Source organism: Dermochelys coriacea, chromosome 10, assembly GCF_009764565.3.
Source record: "Dermochelys coriacea isolate rDerCor1 chromosome 10, rDerCor1.pri.v4, whole genome shotgun sequence".
Taxonomy (NCBI): domain Eukaryota; kingdom Metazoa; phylum Chordata; order Testudines; family Dermochelyidae; genus Dermochelys; species Dermochelys coriacea.
Window position 1 is genome coordinate 45469303 of NC_050077.1, and position 13893 is coordinate 45483195.

The 13893-nt window shown below is 46.0% G+C and overlaps 1 protein-coding gene across 3 annotated transcripts in view; it reads left to right on the plus strand.

Moving 5' to 3' along the window:
• TRIP4 (thyroid hormone receptor interactor 4) overlaps window positions 1-13893 on the plus strand; it is a 56172-nt gene that overhangs the window by 10560 nt on the left and 31719 nt on the right. For 2 of the 3 annotated variants that reach the window (XM_038419166.2, XM_043494245.1), the window contains 3 exons: window positions 5728-5958; window positions 7911-7989; window positions 12480-12609. In XM_038419166.2, the coding sequence (XP_038275094.1) occupies window positions 5728-5958; window positions 7911-7989; window positions 12480-12609 (440 nt within the window). Of the gene's footprint in view, window positions 1-5471; window positions 5613-5727; window positions 5959-7910; window positions 7990-12479; window positions 12610-13893 lie in introns of those variants that run through there. The other variant, XM_043494246.1, reaches the window with a different exon arrangement.

Sequence of the window (13893 nt, forward strand, 5' to 3'; positions counted from 1 at the left end):
GTGGCTGCAGGGAAGGGAGGGTGTGGAGCTGCTCAGCTTGCAATGTAAGTATCGCCTGGAGCATGTCTGCTTGGCACTCCATAACGTTTAAGAGCTGCTCTGTGGCTTCATTCTGGCATACCGCATTCTCCTTTAGGTCCCTCTTCTCGCTGTCCGACCACTCCTTCAGTTCCTTTTTCTCGGCTGTGGAGTGCATCATAACTTCAAGCAGAAAGTCCTCCTTAGTTCTTCGTGGCCGCTTTCTAATTCTGCGCAGCCATTCAACCACCGATAACAAAGAGGGAAGCTGGGCTCCCAAGGTCATCTCTGTGAATTTTAAACACAACATTTTACAGAAGCAGTATTGTTTGCAACATGGAGAACACTGATTCAGTGATTTAAAACACAGCCAGTATTCACACACCTGTCACTAACTGGCTGATCCCAGGCAAGCACACATGAGCCACAAGATGGCCAAAATGGTGAGTAGCTGCAGGGACAGGGTAAATCACTCTTCCCGGACCCTGCTGTACACTGGGCATGTGGCTCTTGGGGAGAGCCAGCACTGTAGGGGGGGCCTGATAATCATTCCTGTCCGCACGATATCCACAGGATTTGATCATTATGGAAAATACCTTGCTGGTGAGGGTGAGCAGGGAATCAAGGAAGGGTCTTCTCCAAGACTGCAGCTTCCGCTTTGGCCCTTATGCGGCTTACCTGTGTGCAGCAATGGTCCCTCCCCCCCATTGATGGCACGATGGTGCGGGAAAGTTACCGTTAATGCGGCAAGAAACAAAGCAGTTCTGCCGAGGAACCTGCAGCAGCAGATTGCCCAGTATCTCCATGAGAGATTCCTGGAGATCTCTGAAGCAATCAACAGCCTGTTCTGCCGCTCAGACTAGGCATGTGGTGGTACTTGCATCATACAGAGACAAGCCTGCTTTCTGCAGCCCTCCTGCCACTGACAACTCACCTCAGCAATTCCCAAAATCAAATCCACTTACCAGGGGCCTCCTCTCTTGTTTGCGCTTCGCCAACATCCAACAGCTGTGACTCGCTAGCCTTCTCCAGAGTAGAAAAGAGCTCCTGGCTGCATGCATGTCTGCCTCTGGATCCCCCTTCCCCTCCACATCCTCATCCAAGATTTCCTCCTCTGGCTCGGTCCACTCTTGACTGGCATGCAAGCCAACAAAGTTTCCACAGGGTCTTCGCAGTGGAGGTGGGGTTGCCACTGAGTATCGCGTCCAGCTCTTTGTAGAACCGGCAGCTCGTGGGTGCAGCACCTGAGTGGCGGTTTGCCTCGTGTGCCTTGTGATAGGCATTCAGCAGCTCCTTCACTTTTACCCTATACTGCAGTGTGTCCCGGTCATGACCCCTTTCTATCATGCATCGTGAAATCTGTCCATAGGTATCATAATTCCTATGGCTGGAGCGCAGCTGGGACTGCACAGCCTCCTCTCCCCAAATGCTGATGAAGTCCAGCAGCTCAGCATTGCTCCAAGTGGGGGATCGCCTGGTGCATGGAGCAGGCATGGCCATCTGGAAAGATGCACTGAGACCACTGCACGCATCACCGAGCAAACAGGAAGGGGACTTTCAAATTTGCAAAGAATGTACGAGGTGGGGATAACGGTTGGTCACCAGAGGGCAGAGCAGTAGAGTTCAAACCGATGACCAGAGAGGTGAGAACAGGCATCGTGGGACACCTCCCAGAGGCCAATCACAGCGCTGTAATCGCCACGGTGTCTACACTGGCCCCGCAGCGCCGTAGCCCCGGCGCAGAAAGCTCTACACCTCTCGTTGAGGTGATTTTTTTACACTTCAGGAGTTACAACGCAGAAAGCTGCTTTACTGTGCAGAAACTTGCCAGTGTGGACAGTGCTTTATTTTATAAGATGACTGGATGGGGCAGTGGGCACATGAAAATAGATAGTGAGCAATGGAAGGTGTCTGCTTAAAGCAGGGGATGGAGAAGGCTGAGTGCCTTGGAAGGGCATTGGTCCAGGTGCAGGGCTAAGAAACTGAGGTGCTGGTGAAACAGTCACATTTGCTTGGTTTAAAGCTTTATATTTGCTCTGGCCAAAGATTTAGCGGGCACTCAAAGCTTTTCCGGCTCCTGCTGCTTCACTTGAAAAGCTTTGAGTGCCAGACAGAGGAAGCTGAAGCATTGGTTAAAGCTTTCTCCACTGGCCTGCAAAATTCAGAGGAGATCTGATTATTTAACTGGCTTCACAGCACCTATGCCTCAGCCTAGCCCCCATTTCCAGCGTAGCAACTCATCTCTAGCCCTACGTCCTTAGCTTCCTACGTTTAGATATGTTACATTTAAAACCAAGCTAGGAAACTTGCAAACAAAACTTTGTTCCGTTAGAGTTAAGGCTACCCATGCATATGTCACCAAAATGAAAATACACTGAAATGCAAACTTACAAAGCAGGAAATCTGAAGTTAGGACATTGTTCATAACTGACACAATCCTAGTCTCCAAGCAATAGCTCCATACCACCGGGATACACACAAACACAGCACACTAACACCTTCTCTTTCAGTTCCACAGTTCTTTCTCTCTCAGGGTACACATTAAGGAAATGAGAATCTTTGCTGTCACCTTGTACAGTTTTCCAGTTTCATTCTTTGGGCTTTGCTTCTAGCACAGGGCATCTGACTTGGAGACTTATAGGCATCTTAGCAGGGGTCTGAGCAGTTAACCTATGCCACAGTCCAGGTGTAGAATAGGAGCCTATTCTAGGAGCGTAGGAGCGTAACTTTGTATCAAATAGAGCAGGTTGCAGCCATTGTGCTCTTTAATGTGATGGAGCAACCTGCAAAAAAATAAGGGTCCTAGTATGCATTGTTCTTGATTTGAGTCCTTTGGCTCAAGATGGAACATTGCATGCTGGGACATGTAGTCCCCAGGGATTACAGCTGAATGCTGAAAGTGAGAGTTGCCACAGGCCAAATTGTAGAGTTTTATGGGTTGCACTTTGGCGATCCCTATTTTACTATTTAATATAAATAGAGGTTTTCCTATGGGGATACTTTAAAATGCTGAAAACACCTTTAAAGTTTAAATCGTCTGAAAGGGAAAGGAATATGGACTTTGTTTTGGAAACGGAGGGGTTAAACAAACAGGCTTAGGAGGTTTCAGCTATTTCCTTAGAGTTTTCTCTGTTATCCTAATAAAGGTGCTGAGAAATCTCTGGCAAGGCCTGCAAACTGAGGTCATTGTGTCTCTTTTCATTCTTGTTAATAAAAGCAGTGCTCTGGCCTGGTTGTGGAAATAGCGCTGATTGGACAGAGCAGGGGGATGGAGGAAACACTCATCATTAAACCCTAAACCAGAGTCACAGCACCATTGAAACAAGAGGAGTGAGTCAGAACATTGTACGCAACAGAGACAGGAAAAGGAAGAGACGTGAGAGAGGGTGTCCTGATGCTGTTACCGTCTGAGACAGAAGCAACAATGGAGACCTGGGAACCTAGAACCAGCAATAGCTGGGGTGAAGTTCAGGAAGTTGGAGTGATCTGTTAACAACATACAGTAACAGAGCCAGTGAAGTGTTACATCTGTGATAGAGCCAGGCCGTACTGAGGAGGGATTCTTAGAAATGGCCCTTCCCCCAGGTCTAGGATAGACTAGGAAGAATAGAGGCAGAGGGAAACTGTCCAGCACCACAAGAGGATTTTCAGGCATATCACAGAAATGATAAACAACAGGCAGAGACTAGATTCACTATTTGAACATGACTAGAATCTGGAGTGACAATTGTGAGGATAAAATAAGGGTGATCAATCCTCAGGCTTCAACCCATGAGCTGCTTATCAGCTGGGATCAGGAAGACCTGCCTCCCCCTCAGCTCAGGGGATGGTATTGCACACGAAGACACATTGTTGTAAGTTTATACCCTCCTTCAAAGCATCTGGTGTTGGCCATTATCAGAGAAGTAACATTAGGCTAGAGACATGTTTGGTTCCACTATAGCAATTTCTGTGTTCCATGATGTGAGGGCCTTAGAATCTATAACTGAGAAGCAAACTTTATCAGAAACATTCACTATACAATGCCTGCTAGAGACCTGAAGGAAGCGAGAACTCATTTCAGTGCTCAAGTGAAAGAGGACTTGAGGGAAAAGATTGAGAATTCCACTGACCAGCCACTCATGCAGCCATCATCCATGTCCCATCTATCATCAGAGTCACTTCGGCATAAGACAAAGTATACACCTGAGAGAGACAAACATCAAAAGTAATGTGCCAATCTTGCTAATATTGTGCCTCAGATGAGAACAGTAATAAATTACATTATGTCAAATTGCCAAAGAATATACACTGCATGGAGAAATCCTTCTCAGGTGGGAGAGGTGGGTTGTGGATTAGATGTGTAGCCCATAGAGCTAGCTTTAGCATTGATTTGTTCAGCAGTAAGAAACCTACAGGCCTGTGTTCTGTTAGACATTGGTTTCAGCATGTAGCATAGGGCTTGAAGCCTATGAACTTTGGCACAGATAAATAGCCTAACGATCACCCTTACGTTCTGGGGAACTGGAAATAGAGTGTGTAAAGGGGAATTTTGCCCATAACAACACCAGCCAACCACAGGAACATGAGTGAATGCCCTTTTTTGGATAGAACATCCGCCGCGGTCTGACCACAAGAGTGGTAATGAATTGATATATGTGGTAAGTTGAGATCATTAATATACTAACCTACGGAAGAAGGACACCTCAACTTTCGTAGTGTGAGGAAATACAAATAAGGAAGAGGCGAGAAACCCCTACTGAATAGGCATTAGGCATAGTGGTATCAGTGTAACATATTATAAAAGTTGTATCCAGCCTGTGGGCAGGAGGGGAGAGAGAGGTAGCCATTGGTAGGTGCCAGAATGATGGCTACTGGTGATGAGGAAGATATTGGGTAACATTTCAGGTTGTTCTGCAAAGGATAGTGTATGTTGATGTTCAGAGGTACGTTCTGTATCATATCTATCTACCTTGCTGGGTTAGCGTGTTTGTGACTTTGCTAAATGTATTAATAAACTATTTGCAAATACAGAAGGGTTCCTAAAGTGTGAGTGTTGCAACTGTGCACATCAGGATTCCTAACTGAACAGTAATTGTAATAATACTTCGCCTGATCTTGGGACAAGAACCTGTCAATTGAGTGATTACTGGGAATTCATAACTGATCAATATAATTAATACATAATCTATGTGAGCTAAAAGGTCTCGTCTCTCTGATATTTGTGATTTCCATCTGCGTTTAGATGCATAGGTTACTTTATAGATGTGTCAGGAATGCAGATTTACCATGCTATAACATTTGCCCACCTTGTTCAGCACTAGCACTGTGTCTTGCAGCAATGTGTTGGCTGGGCTTTTGATTGCTGGTCTGATTTTCTATAGTTTTTGTTTGATTTAACAAAACCTAATGTAGGTTCTTGGTCGCAGAATCCAAGAACTTTCTCTTCGGCGCATAGAACCCAGGCAATTCCAGTTTGCAAAGAGAGAACACGAAGCTGAGCAGTCCTTTTTTCATGCAAATGGTGCTGACCTTTTCTGAGGCTTGCTTCTGTTCAGTGATATCATCCTGGTTTGAATTTGCAGTCTGGTCCCGCTTTCACTCAAGCTGGCCAGGTATCTGTCTGGTTGTTTATCCCCATTCTTTGTTTAAAGGGCCCCTGTTTCTTTCTGATGTTTGTGTTGCAGTGAGAATGTAGATTAAATTCACTTTTTGCTCTTTCTAAATTAGGCACAAGAGATGGGCAGTGGTGGCAGCGTCAGCGGTACCGCCAAGAAAAAGGCCAAATTCGTCAACCTGTACACCAAGGAGGGTCAGGACAAACTGGCAGTCCTGATCCCTGGACGCCACTCCTGTGAGTGCCTGGGCCAGAAGCACAAACTCATCAATAACTGTTTGACCTGCGGCCGTATTGTCTGCGAACAGGAGGGCTCCGGCCCCTGCTTATTTTGTAGTACACTGGTATGTAACACTGCTTCTTTTCTATCTGCCATACTTAACTGCAGTCTTTCGTGCTTGGATCTTGGAGATGGCATGTGGCTGAATTAGCCCCACTAGTTTCTTATCTTTCCTGTAAATTAGCAAAGTTCTTTCCTCTTCCGAACTGGCCTGCTCAGATCAAAGTTCCTTAAGAACAAGGGTTCTCAAACTGGGGGTCGGGATCCCTCAGGGGGCTGTGAAGTTACTACATGGGGGGTCGCGAGCTGTCAGCCTCCACTCCAAACCCCACTTTGCCTCCAGCATTTATAATCGTGTTAAATATATTTAAGTGTTTTTAATTTATAAGGGGAGCAGGGTCACACTCAGATGCTTGCTATGTGAAAGGGGTCACCAGTACAAAAGTTTGAGAACCACTGCTTTAGAACCTTGATCCTCGCTAAGGCTGTAGGGTAAGAGTCTGTGCTGCACCCAACTTGCAGTGCGGGGGGCAGTAAGATGGTTTTAAGCCATCTGTTCACCCTTCTGATTTTGGGTGACTCCAAGGGCTGGAGATGCTGCTGACATAATTTACAGAGCTCTGGGGGCCTGCCTAAATTATGGCAGCCTCCTGGGGCTTCCCTGTGGGCCACAGCACTGCAGCCCCCTGGCACACTCCCTTTGCCTGCCAGGGCTTGCAGAGGCATCCTCCACAGTGCTTGCACTGTGGGGAAGTCTTCTCCAGCTGGAACCAGGGTATTTATGCTACTTTGGCCCTTTAACCCAGTATTAAAGACTCTGGAACAGAAATGAGCATTTCATTCCTATATTTAGAATTTTTTTTAATGATCTTTACATTCCAGAAGGGCTTGGAGACAATACAAGGTCAGATCAGAAGGTGCCTCCCAAATAGGATTTTATGTGATCAGATTTTTTTTGCCATTCAAGCTCTTGTGTGTTTTTCCACAGGAGGACACGAGTTGCGTTTTCATTTTCCTGGCTCTCAGTTTCCCCATTTATAAAATGGACTGATATTCTCTGCTTCCTCAAAGTGGGTGGGAATTAATTAGTTAAAAGAGCTCTATAAAGAAAAGTAAAATAAAAATTGGGGTTGGGCCCTTTTTTGCTGTTTCACGACGGATGAAGACCTGAAAGGTGGTTATGGCAGGCTGTGCATATGTGTCATTTTTTTAAAAGGATTTTTAAATTTATTTTTACCTTAGGAATATGAAAAATGTCAAATTGGGCCTACTTTTGTTTTGCAGGAAATAATTCTCGGGAGTCTCACAGCATATTGTGCATTCTGTCTGCTTATTTGAAGGGAAAATGGCGGGGGGGGGAGGATTAGATCTTTAACAGAGAGTTCCTTTCTCCTGAGAATTCTCTACAAAATGGAGTTAAGTATGTTATTTAAAACAACCAAAATGAAGGCATTTTAAAAGTAGCCTGGGGTGTCGGACCTTTTATTCCCCACAACGTTATGATGGATTTTGTTAAAAAAACAACAAAAACCCTTGAACTTTTTGTCTCCCTCGGACAGTGTAGTAACTGGAAAGCCGGTACAATTGACTTCACAAGAGAGTGAAAGCTGAATAGGTGAGAGGAGAGAGAAGTTTTAATCAGAGTACTTTAAATATCTGTTTAACTCCAGTGCCTAGTGACCACCTGAGAGAAAGGATGCCTTTATTAAATGCCACCCACCTCTTTAATGAAGTTGTGAGAGAACCACACATCCCTGAAATCCTTCAGCAAAAAAACAGGGAAAACCAGTCTTGGTGTTGCTGAGATGTCTAAGATAAAAAAGTGAGCAGAGAACAAGGTCTTCTTTCCGTACACAGCGAAGATGCAGAAGGATCCATGGCCTGTAGACCCTGGTGAAATCCTGTGGACCCACTCTTCATTATCCTTTACAGCTCACCCTTAACGTTTGTCAATGGCTGTGAGGTTGTCAGGTGCTAAGTATCACTCTTAGCCTTGATCTTCTTGTTGTCTTTTAGGTGTGCACGAAGGAAGAGCAGGACATTCTGCAGCGTGACTCAAACAAGAGCCAGAAGCTGCTGAAGAAGCTCATGGCAGGTTGGTAGCAATCATGTGTAATGCAGTTAATCCGGAAAGTTATACACCGTTTCAGCTCTGCTCTACTGTTACATTAGACTTGAGCCCATGCCTATGTTTTCACTTGTGTTATGTAGTAGACAGGGCCTAAATCTTTTTTGTCTCTTAGTGGTATAGATCTGTTCCTTCTGGTTATAGTGAGGGGCTCTAGAAAACTGTGTGTGGGAAGGTTCCCAAAGATTCAGGGACTCCCTCTCTATGCTTTCTACAGAATTTGAACTCCCTGGAGAAGATGACCAAAGCTCTCCAAAATGTTTCCAAGCCACTGCAATCCTGTGGCAGCATTCTTTTGGCCTTGGAGGGCTGGATGAGAATCTCATTGGATCTCATCAGTCCTGTTTCTTGCTCAGCATGTTGTGCTTTCCCTTCTGCATGGTTCCCAGGCACTAGCTGGGGGAGACCAGGTCTGGGTGTAGTGTCTGAATTTCTTGAGTGGCAATGCATGATGCACTGACCACAAAGCACCAAGGCTGGCCATTAGACAGCCTGGAATTATTTGTGGAAATGAGGCACTTGCAGCAGTCCTTAAAAATTAGAATAAAAGTCCCATGTAGAGTGTCTGCTGCAGGGGATTGGGATTAAAGCAGTGGGACTTGTGAGATTTCTGTGGAAGCAGCTGATATTAATATTTTGGAACGATTTTGTGTCTTACACTTTTCTGAGGCGGTAAATGTAGGAACAAGACCAAGAGGAGAAGCAAAGCTAACAACACTTAACCCCCTAGTAAAATCCTATGGATTCTGGGTCCGTCTGCGTTAATTTTGCTGAAACATCTGGATTTCCAGATCCTCTGGTTAGAGCCTGGAATTTAGTCTTCTATGGTCTCAATGTAGGCTTCTCTTCCTATTGATTGAGGTGCAGGAGCTGGCGCTAAGTGGCAGCACCTCAGCTTGCTGAAAAGGTGTTTTCAGTATCTCCCTGTCTTTATTGCTGCGTATTTGATTTCAGACAGTGCTGCTGGTGTGGGTGAAGGGGAACAGGAGCTGAACTCCATTTCATCTGGAGGGGCTCTAGCTTAGTTTCCTTTACAAATGTCAATGGAACTAGTCTCCTGACTTGGCATCTTTAGGGCTCAGCTCTGCGCCTCTCCCTGCAAGTGCCACTAGACCTTGCTTGGAGTGTGGCTGTCCTTGTCACAGGACCAAGGCTTTCACTGGCATCCTGCGAGCAGGAAAGAATCTCAGTCCCTAAGCATTTACAGTGCTTGAGCTAGTTCTTCAGATTTGTGTCTGGCTGTTACGGAGAGCCACAAGCCCAGGAGTAAAATATCCATCAATATGAAACCTGCTCCCAGTGTCCAGCCATAGAGGAGAAATGACCCCAAGCTTCTGGATCTGCTAAGGGCCTGATGCAAAGCCCATTGAAGCCAATGGGAATCTTTCCATTGACTTACCAGGCTTTGGAGTAGGCCCTAATAGAAGAGAGATATTCCTGAAGAGGAAACGGAGAGGAAATGGCTGGCTCAGGAACTGTGCTTGCTTCCCCCGGCTGGCTGCTGCTGCCATCTCCTCCCTGCTTTTCTGTCCTGTTAATGGTTGAGTATGTTCAGCCCATAAGGCTGGCTTGACCCACAGATGTCACACACCTCTCACATCACCCGCTTTGGAAACGCATGTCACTCTGCCAGGCCTTTTGGATTTCAATCCCACTGGAAAACAAGGCTCATGCAAGATTCAGGTGGGGAGATCCAATCAAAATAGCTAATGAGGGACAGACATCTGTGGGGCTGAGCATGGGGACAGAGAACAGTCAGTGTAAGACACGGGGGCAATCAAACAGTGCCAGCTAGATGGAGGAGGAAGAGGAGGATTGAGGGGGTTGCATGTTGAAAGGTGTGGGGAGTTAAGAGAAAAGAGAAATCGGAGGATCAGAAAATAAAATAACAAGCAGCATATTGTGGCAAAGAACTCCACAGTCAGGGTTTTGGAAATCCCTTTTCAGTAGGAACAGGATAGGAGAACAATCAGGTCTTCCAGAGAGGGGCTTGAATTAGGGGACATAATCAAAAATTGAGGGAAATAAGGGAACACACGCAGAATTACTTCCCATAGAAACTAAACAACTAAGTTACTGGGGAAGGTGACTGGAGCAGTGAGGGTAAATGGTTTCTGTCTAGACTTTTATCACCATGGTATCTGAGCACTTAGAATCATAGAATCATAGAATATCAGGGTTGGAAGGGACCCCAGAAGGTCATCTAGTCCAACCCCCTGCTCAAAGCAGGACCAAGTCCCAGTTAAATCATCCCAGCCAGGGCTTTGTCAAGCCTGACCTTAAAAACCTCTAAGGAAGGAGATTCTACCACCTCCCTAGGTAACGCATTCCAGTGTTTCACCACCCTCTTAGTGAAAAAGTTTTTCCTAATATCCAATCTAAACCTCCCCCATTGCAACTTGAGACCATTACTCCTCGTTCTGTCATCTGCTACCATTGAGAACAGTCTAGAGCCATCCTCTTTGAAACCCCCTTTCAGGTAGTTGAAAGCAGCTATCAAATCCCCCCTCATTCTTCTCTTCTGCAGACTAAACAATCCCAGCTCCCTCAGCCTCTCCTCATAAGTCATGTGCTCTAGACCCCTAATCATTTTCGTTGCCCTTCGTTGTACTCTTTCCAATTTATCCACATCCTTCCTGTAGTGTGGGGCCCAAAACTGGACACAGTACTCCAGATGAGGCCTCACCAGTGTCGAATAGAGGGGAACGATCACGTCCCTCGATCTGCTCGCTATGCCCCTACTTATACATCCCAAAATGCCATTGGCCTTCTTGGCAACAAGGGCACACTGCTGACTCATATCCAGCTTCTCGTCCACTGTCACCCCTAGGTCCTTTTCCGCAGAACTGCTGCCGAGCCATTCGGTCCCTAGTCTGTAGCGGTGCATTGGATTCTTCCATCCTAAGTGCAGGACCCTGCACTTATCCTTATTGAACCTCATTAGATTTCTTTTGGCCCAATCCTCCAATTTGTCTAGGTCCTTCTGTATCCTATCCCTCCCCTCCAGCGTATCTACCACTCCTCCCAGTTTAGTATCATCCGCAAATTTGCTGAGAGTGCAATCCACACCATCCTCCAGATCATTTATGAAGATATTGAACAAAACGGGCCCCAGGACCGACCCCTGGGGCACTCCACTTGACACCGGCTGCCAACTAGACATGGAGCCATTGATCACTACCCGTTGAGCCCGACAATCTAGCCAGCTTTCTACCCACCTTATAGTGCATTCATCCAGCCCATACTTCCTTAACTTGCTGACAAGAATGCTGTGGGAGACCGTGTCAAAAGCTTTGCTAAAGTCAAGAAACAATACATCCACTGCTTTCCCTTCATCCACAGAACCAGTAATCTCATCATAAAAGGCGATTAGATTAGTCAGGCATGACCTTCCCTTGGTGAATCCATGCTGACTGTTCCTGATCACTTTCCTCTCCTCTAAGTGCTTCAGGATTGATTCTTTGAGGACCTGCTCCATGATTTTTCCAGGGACTGAGGTGAGGCTGACCGGCCTGTAGTTCCCAGGATCCTCCTTCTTCCCTTTTTTAAAGATGGGCACTACATTAGCCTTTTTCCAGTCATCCGGGACTTCCCCCGTTCGCCACGAGTTTTCAAAGATAATGGCCAAGGGCTCTGCAATCACAGCCGCCAATTCCTTCAGCACTCTCGGATGCAATTCGTCCGGCCCCATGGACTTGTGCACGTCCAGCTTTTCTAAATAGTCCCTAACCACCTCTATCTCTACAGAGGGCTGGCCATCTCTTCCCCATTTTGTGTTGCCCAGCACAGCAGTCTGGGAGCTGACCTTGTTAGTGAAAACAGAAGCAAAAAAAGCATTGAGTACATTAGCTTTTTCCACATCCTCTGTCACTAGCTTGCCTCCCTCATTCAGTAAGGGGCCCACACTTTCCTTGGTTTTCTTCTTGTTGCCAACATACCTGAAGAAACCCTTCTTGTTACTCTTGACATCTCTTGCTAGCTGCAGCTCCAGGTGCGATTTGGCCCTCCTGATATCTTTCCTACATGCCCGAGCAATATTTTTATACTCTTCCCTGGTCATATGTCCAACCTTCCACTTCTTGTAAGCTTCTTTTTTATGTTTAAGATCCGCTAGGATTTCACCATTAAGCCAAGCTGGTCGCCTGCCATATTTACTATTCTTTCGACTCATCGGGATGGTTTGTCCCTGTAACCTCAACAGGGATTCCTTGAAATACAGCCACTTAATTTGTTGCTGGAGAAAGGAGGATCAGAGGAGAACATGAAGAGGGGAAGCAGGGAGGTGGGGGTTAGGACAATTTCAAAAGTGCCGTACTTTTGGACAAGTGACCTCTTCAGTTTTCTATAATGTCACATGTTCTTGGGAGTATCTCTGTGCTCAGCTGCAGCAGGAGCAGTGTTTAAACTGATAGCCCATCCCCAAGAACATGATCATGATTTGTATCTGTGTATCCCAGGTACTGAGAGTTCTGGGCAGATGGAGATCCTCAGCAAGGACCTGCTGCCTCGTCAGGAAGCTCGGCTTAAGACAGGTCTGGAGATGGCCATGAAACACAAAGACAAGTTGCTGGAATTTGACAGAATGAGGTATGGTGCTTGCTGAAATAGCACAAACCATCCTGCAGGCCAGAGTCACTTTTGATCTAAATAGTATCAGCATTCCATCCCTTCCAAAACTGCCTTGGCTTCAAATCTATTAAACCTGAATTTATAGGTGGGATCACAATCGTGGGGAAAATATCACAAGGTGGGAGTGGTCCAGGCAGTGGTATGGCAAGCTGGTGCCTCCTGCCCCAGATGGAGGCCCTGTAGTGGGGAAGGGGAGTCTAGTCTCTGTGACTCATCCAGTCCTAACCTCTTAGGTGAGACTTCTAGCAAGTGCACCCATTATAGTAGTTTTGTCCACTAGGAATTACACTGAAAGCATCTGTACATTTCATATTGGCCACTGACCAGCCGGCAGATGGTCACACAAGTATTGTATACTGCTGAGAACAGTATTTCTGCTGGAAAACATGGTTCCTCTGTGGCTCTTGGACTTGAGATTGGTAGGGAAGTGGTACATCAGCTGGCTGGATCAGTCGCATGAAATGTGCCCAGATTCCCTGGCTCCCACAGGAATTTCTCTTTGGCCCATTGATGGTTCTTGTTTTGAGCTACAGTCTTTTTTGTGTTGCTAAATTTTGTGCTTGTCCATCTTCCTCTTTCCCTGATGTTTTTTCCCTCTGAACAGATTGTCTCTCTAAATGGAGAATGTCATTTAAAGGTGACCAGCAAAGGACATTGAAAAAAATTGATATTTTCCTCTTTTTTCTGCTGATGTGTTAAGAAGGCCTGAAATGATGTGTGGTGGTTGTTTTTAAGTAGTTTTTTCTACTACCTTGCAGTGATCAGGAATTTCAAGTCTGGTCTTCTCTGGTGCTGCTTTCTTGGGGGTCTCCGAGGATGTGTATTGTGAGCTCTTACAAGTTAGCTGTAGGCCAGCGGTGATGAATCTTTAACAGACACACCCTTTCTTCCCCATGATCTGTAGCCACTGGAGTTCAATAGATGACAGCAAAAACAGAGTTTTAAACAGCCAGAGTAAAATTCCCTTCCCCTCTCAATTGCTGCCGCTTTCACTCTCTTGTGAGCTCGTTTCATTAGTTCTCCTGGTCACCACAAGGTGTTCCAGGGCAGACAAGACTTGAATTTCTGATATAAAAACAAGAAAAACAAACTTTTGCTGCTGTTGTTGGGTGGGCGGAGGCGCTGAAAGACTCAAGCCCGTTTACCTTCCCCCCCCAGTTCACTTTTAAAGGAAAACCATGGGAATTTTGCACAAGGCAATGGTGTGAAAATTCTCCTGCTGAGATGACCATCTTGCTACAT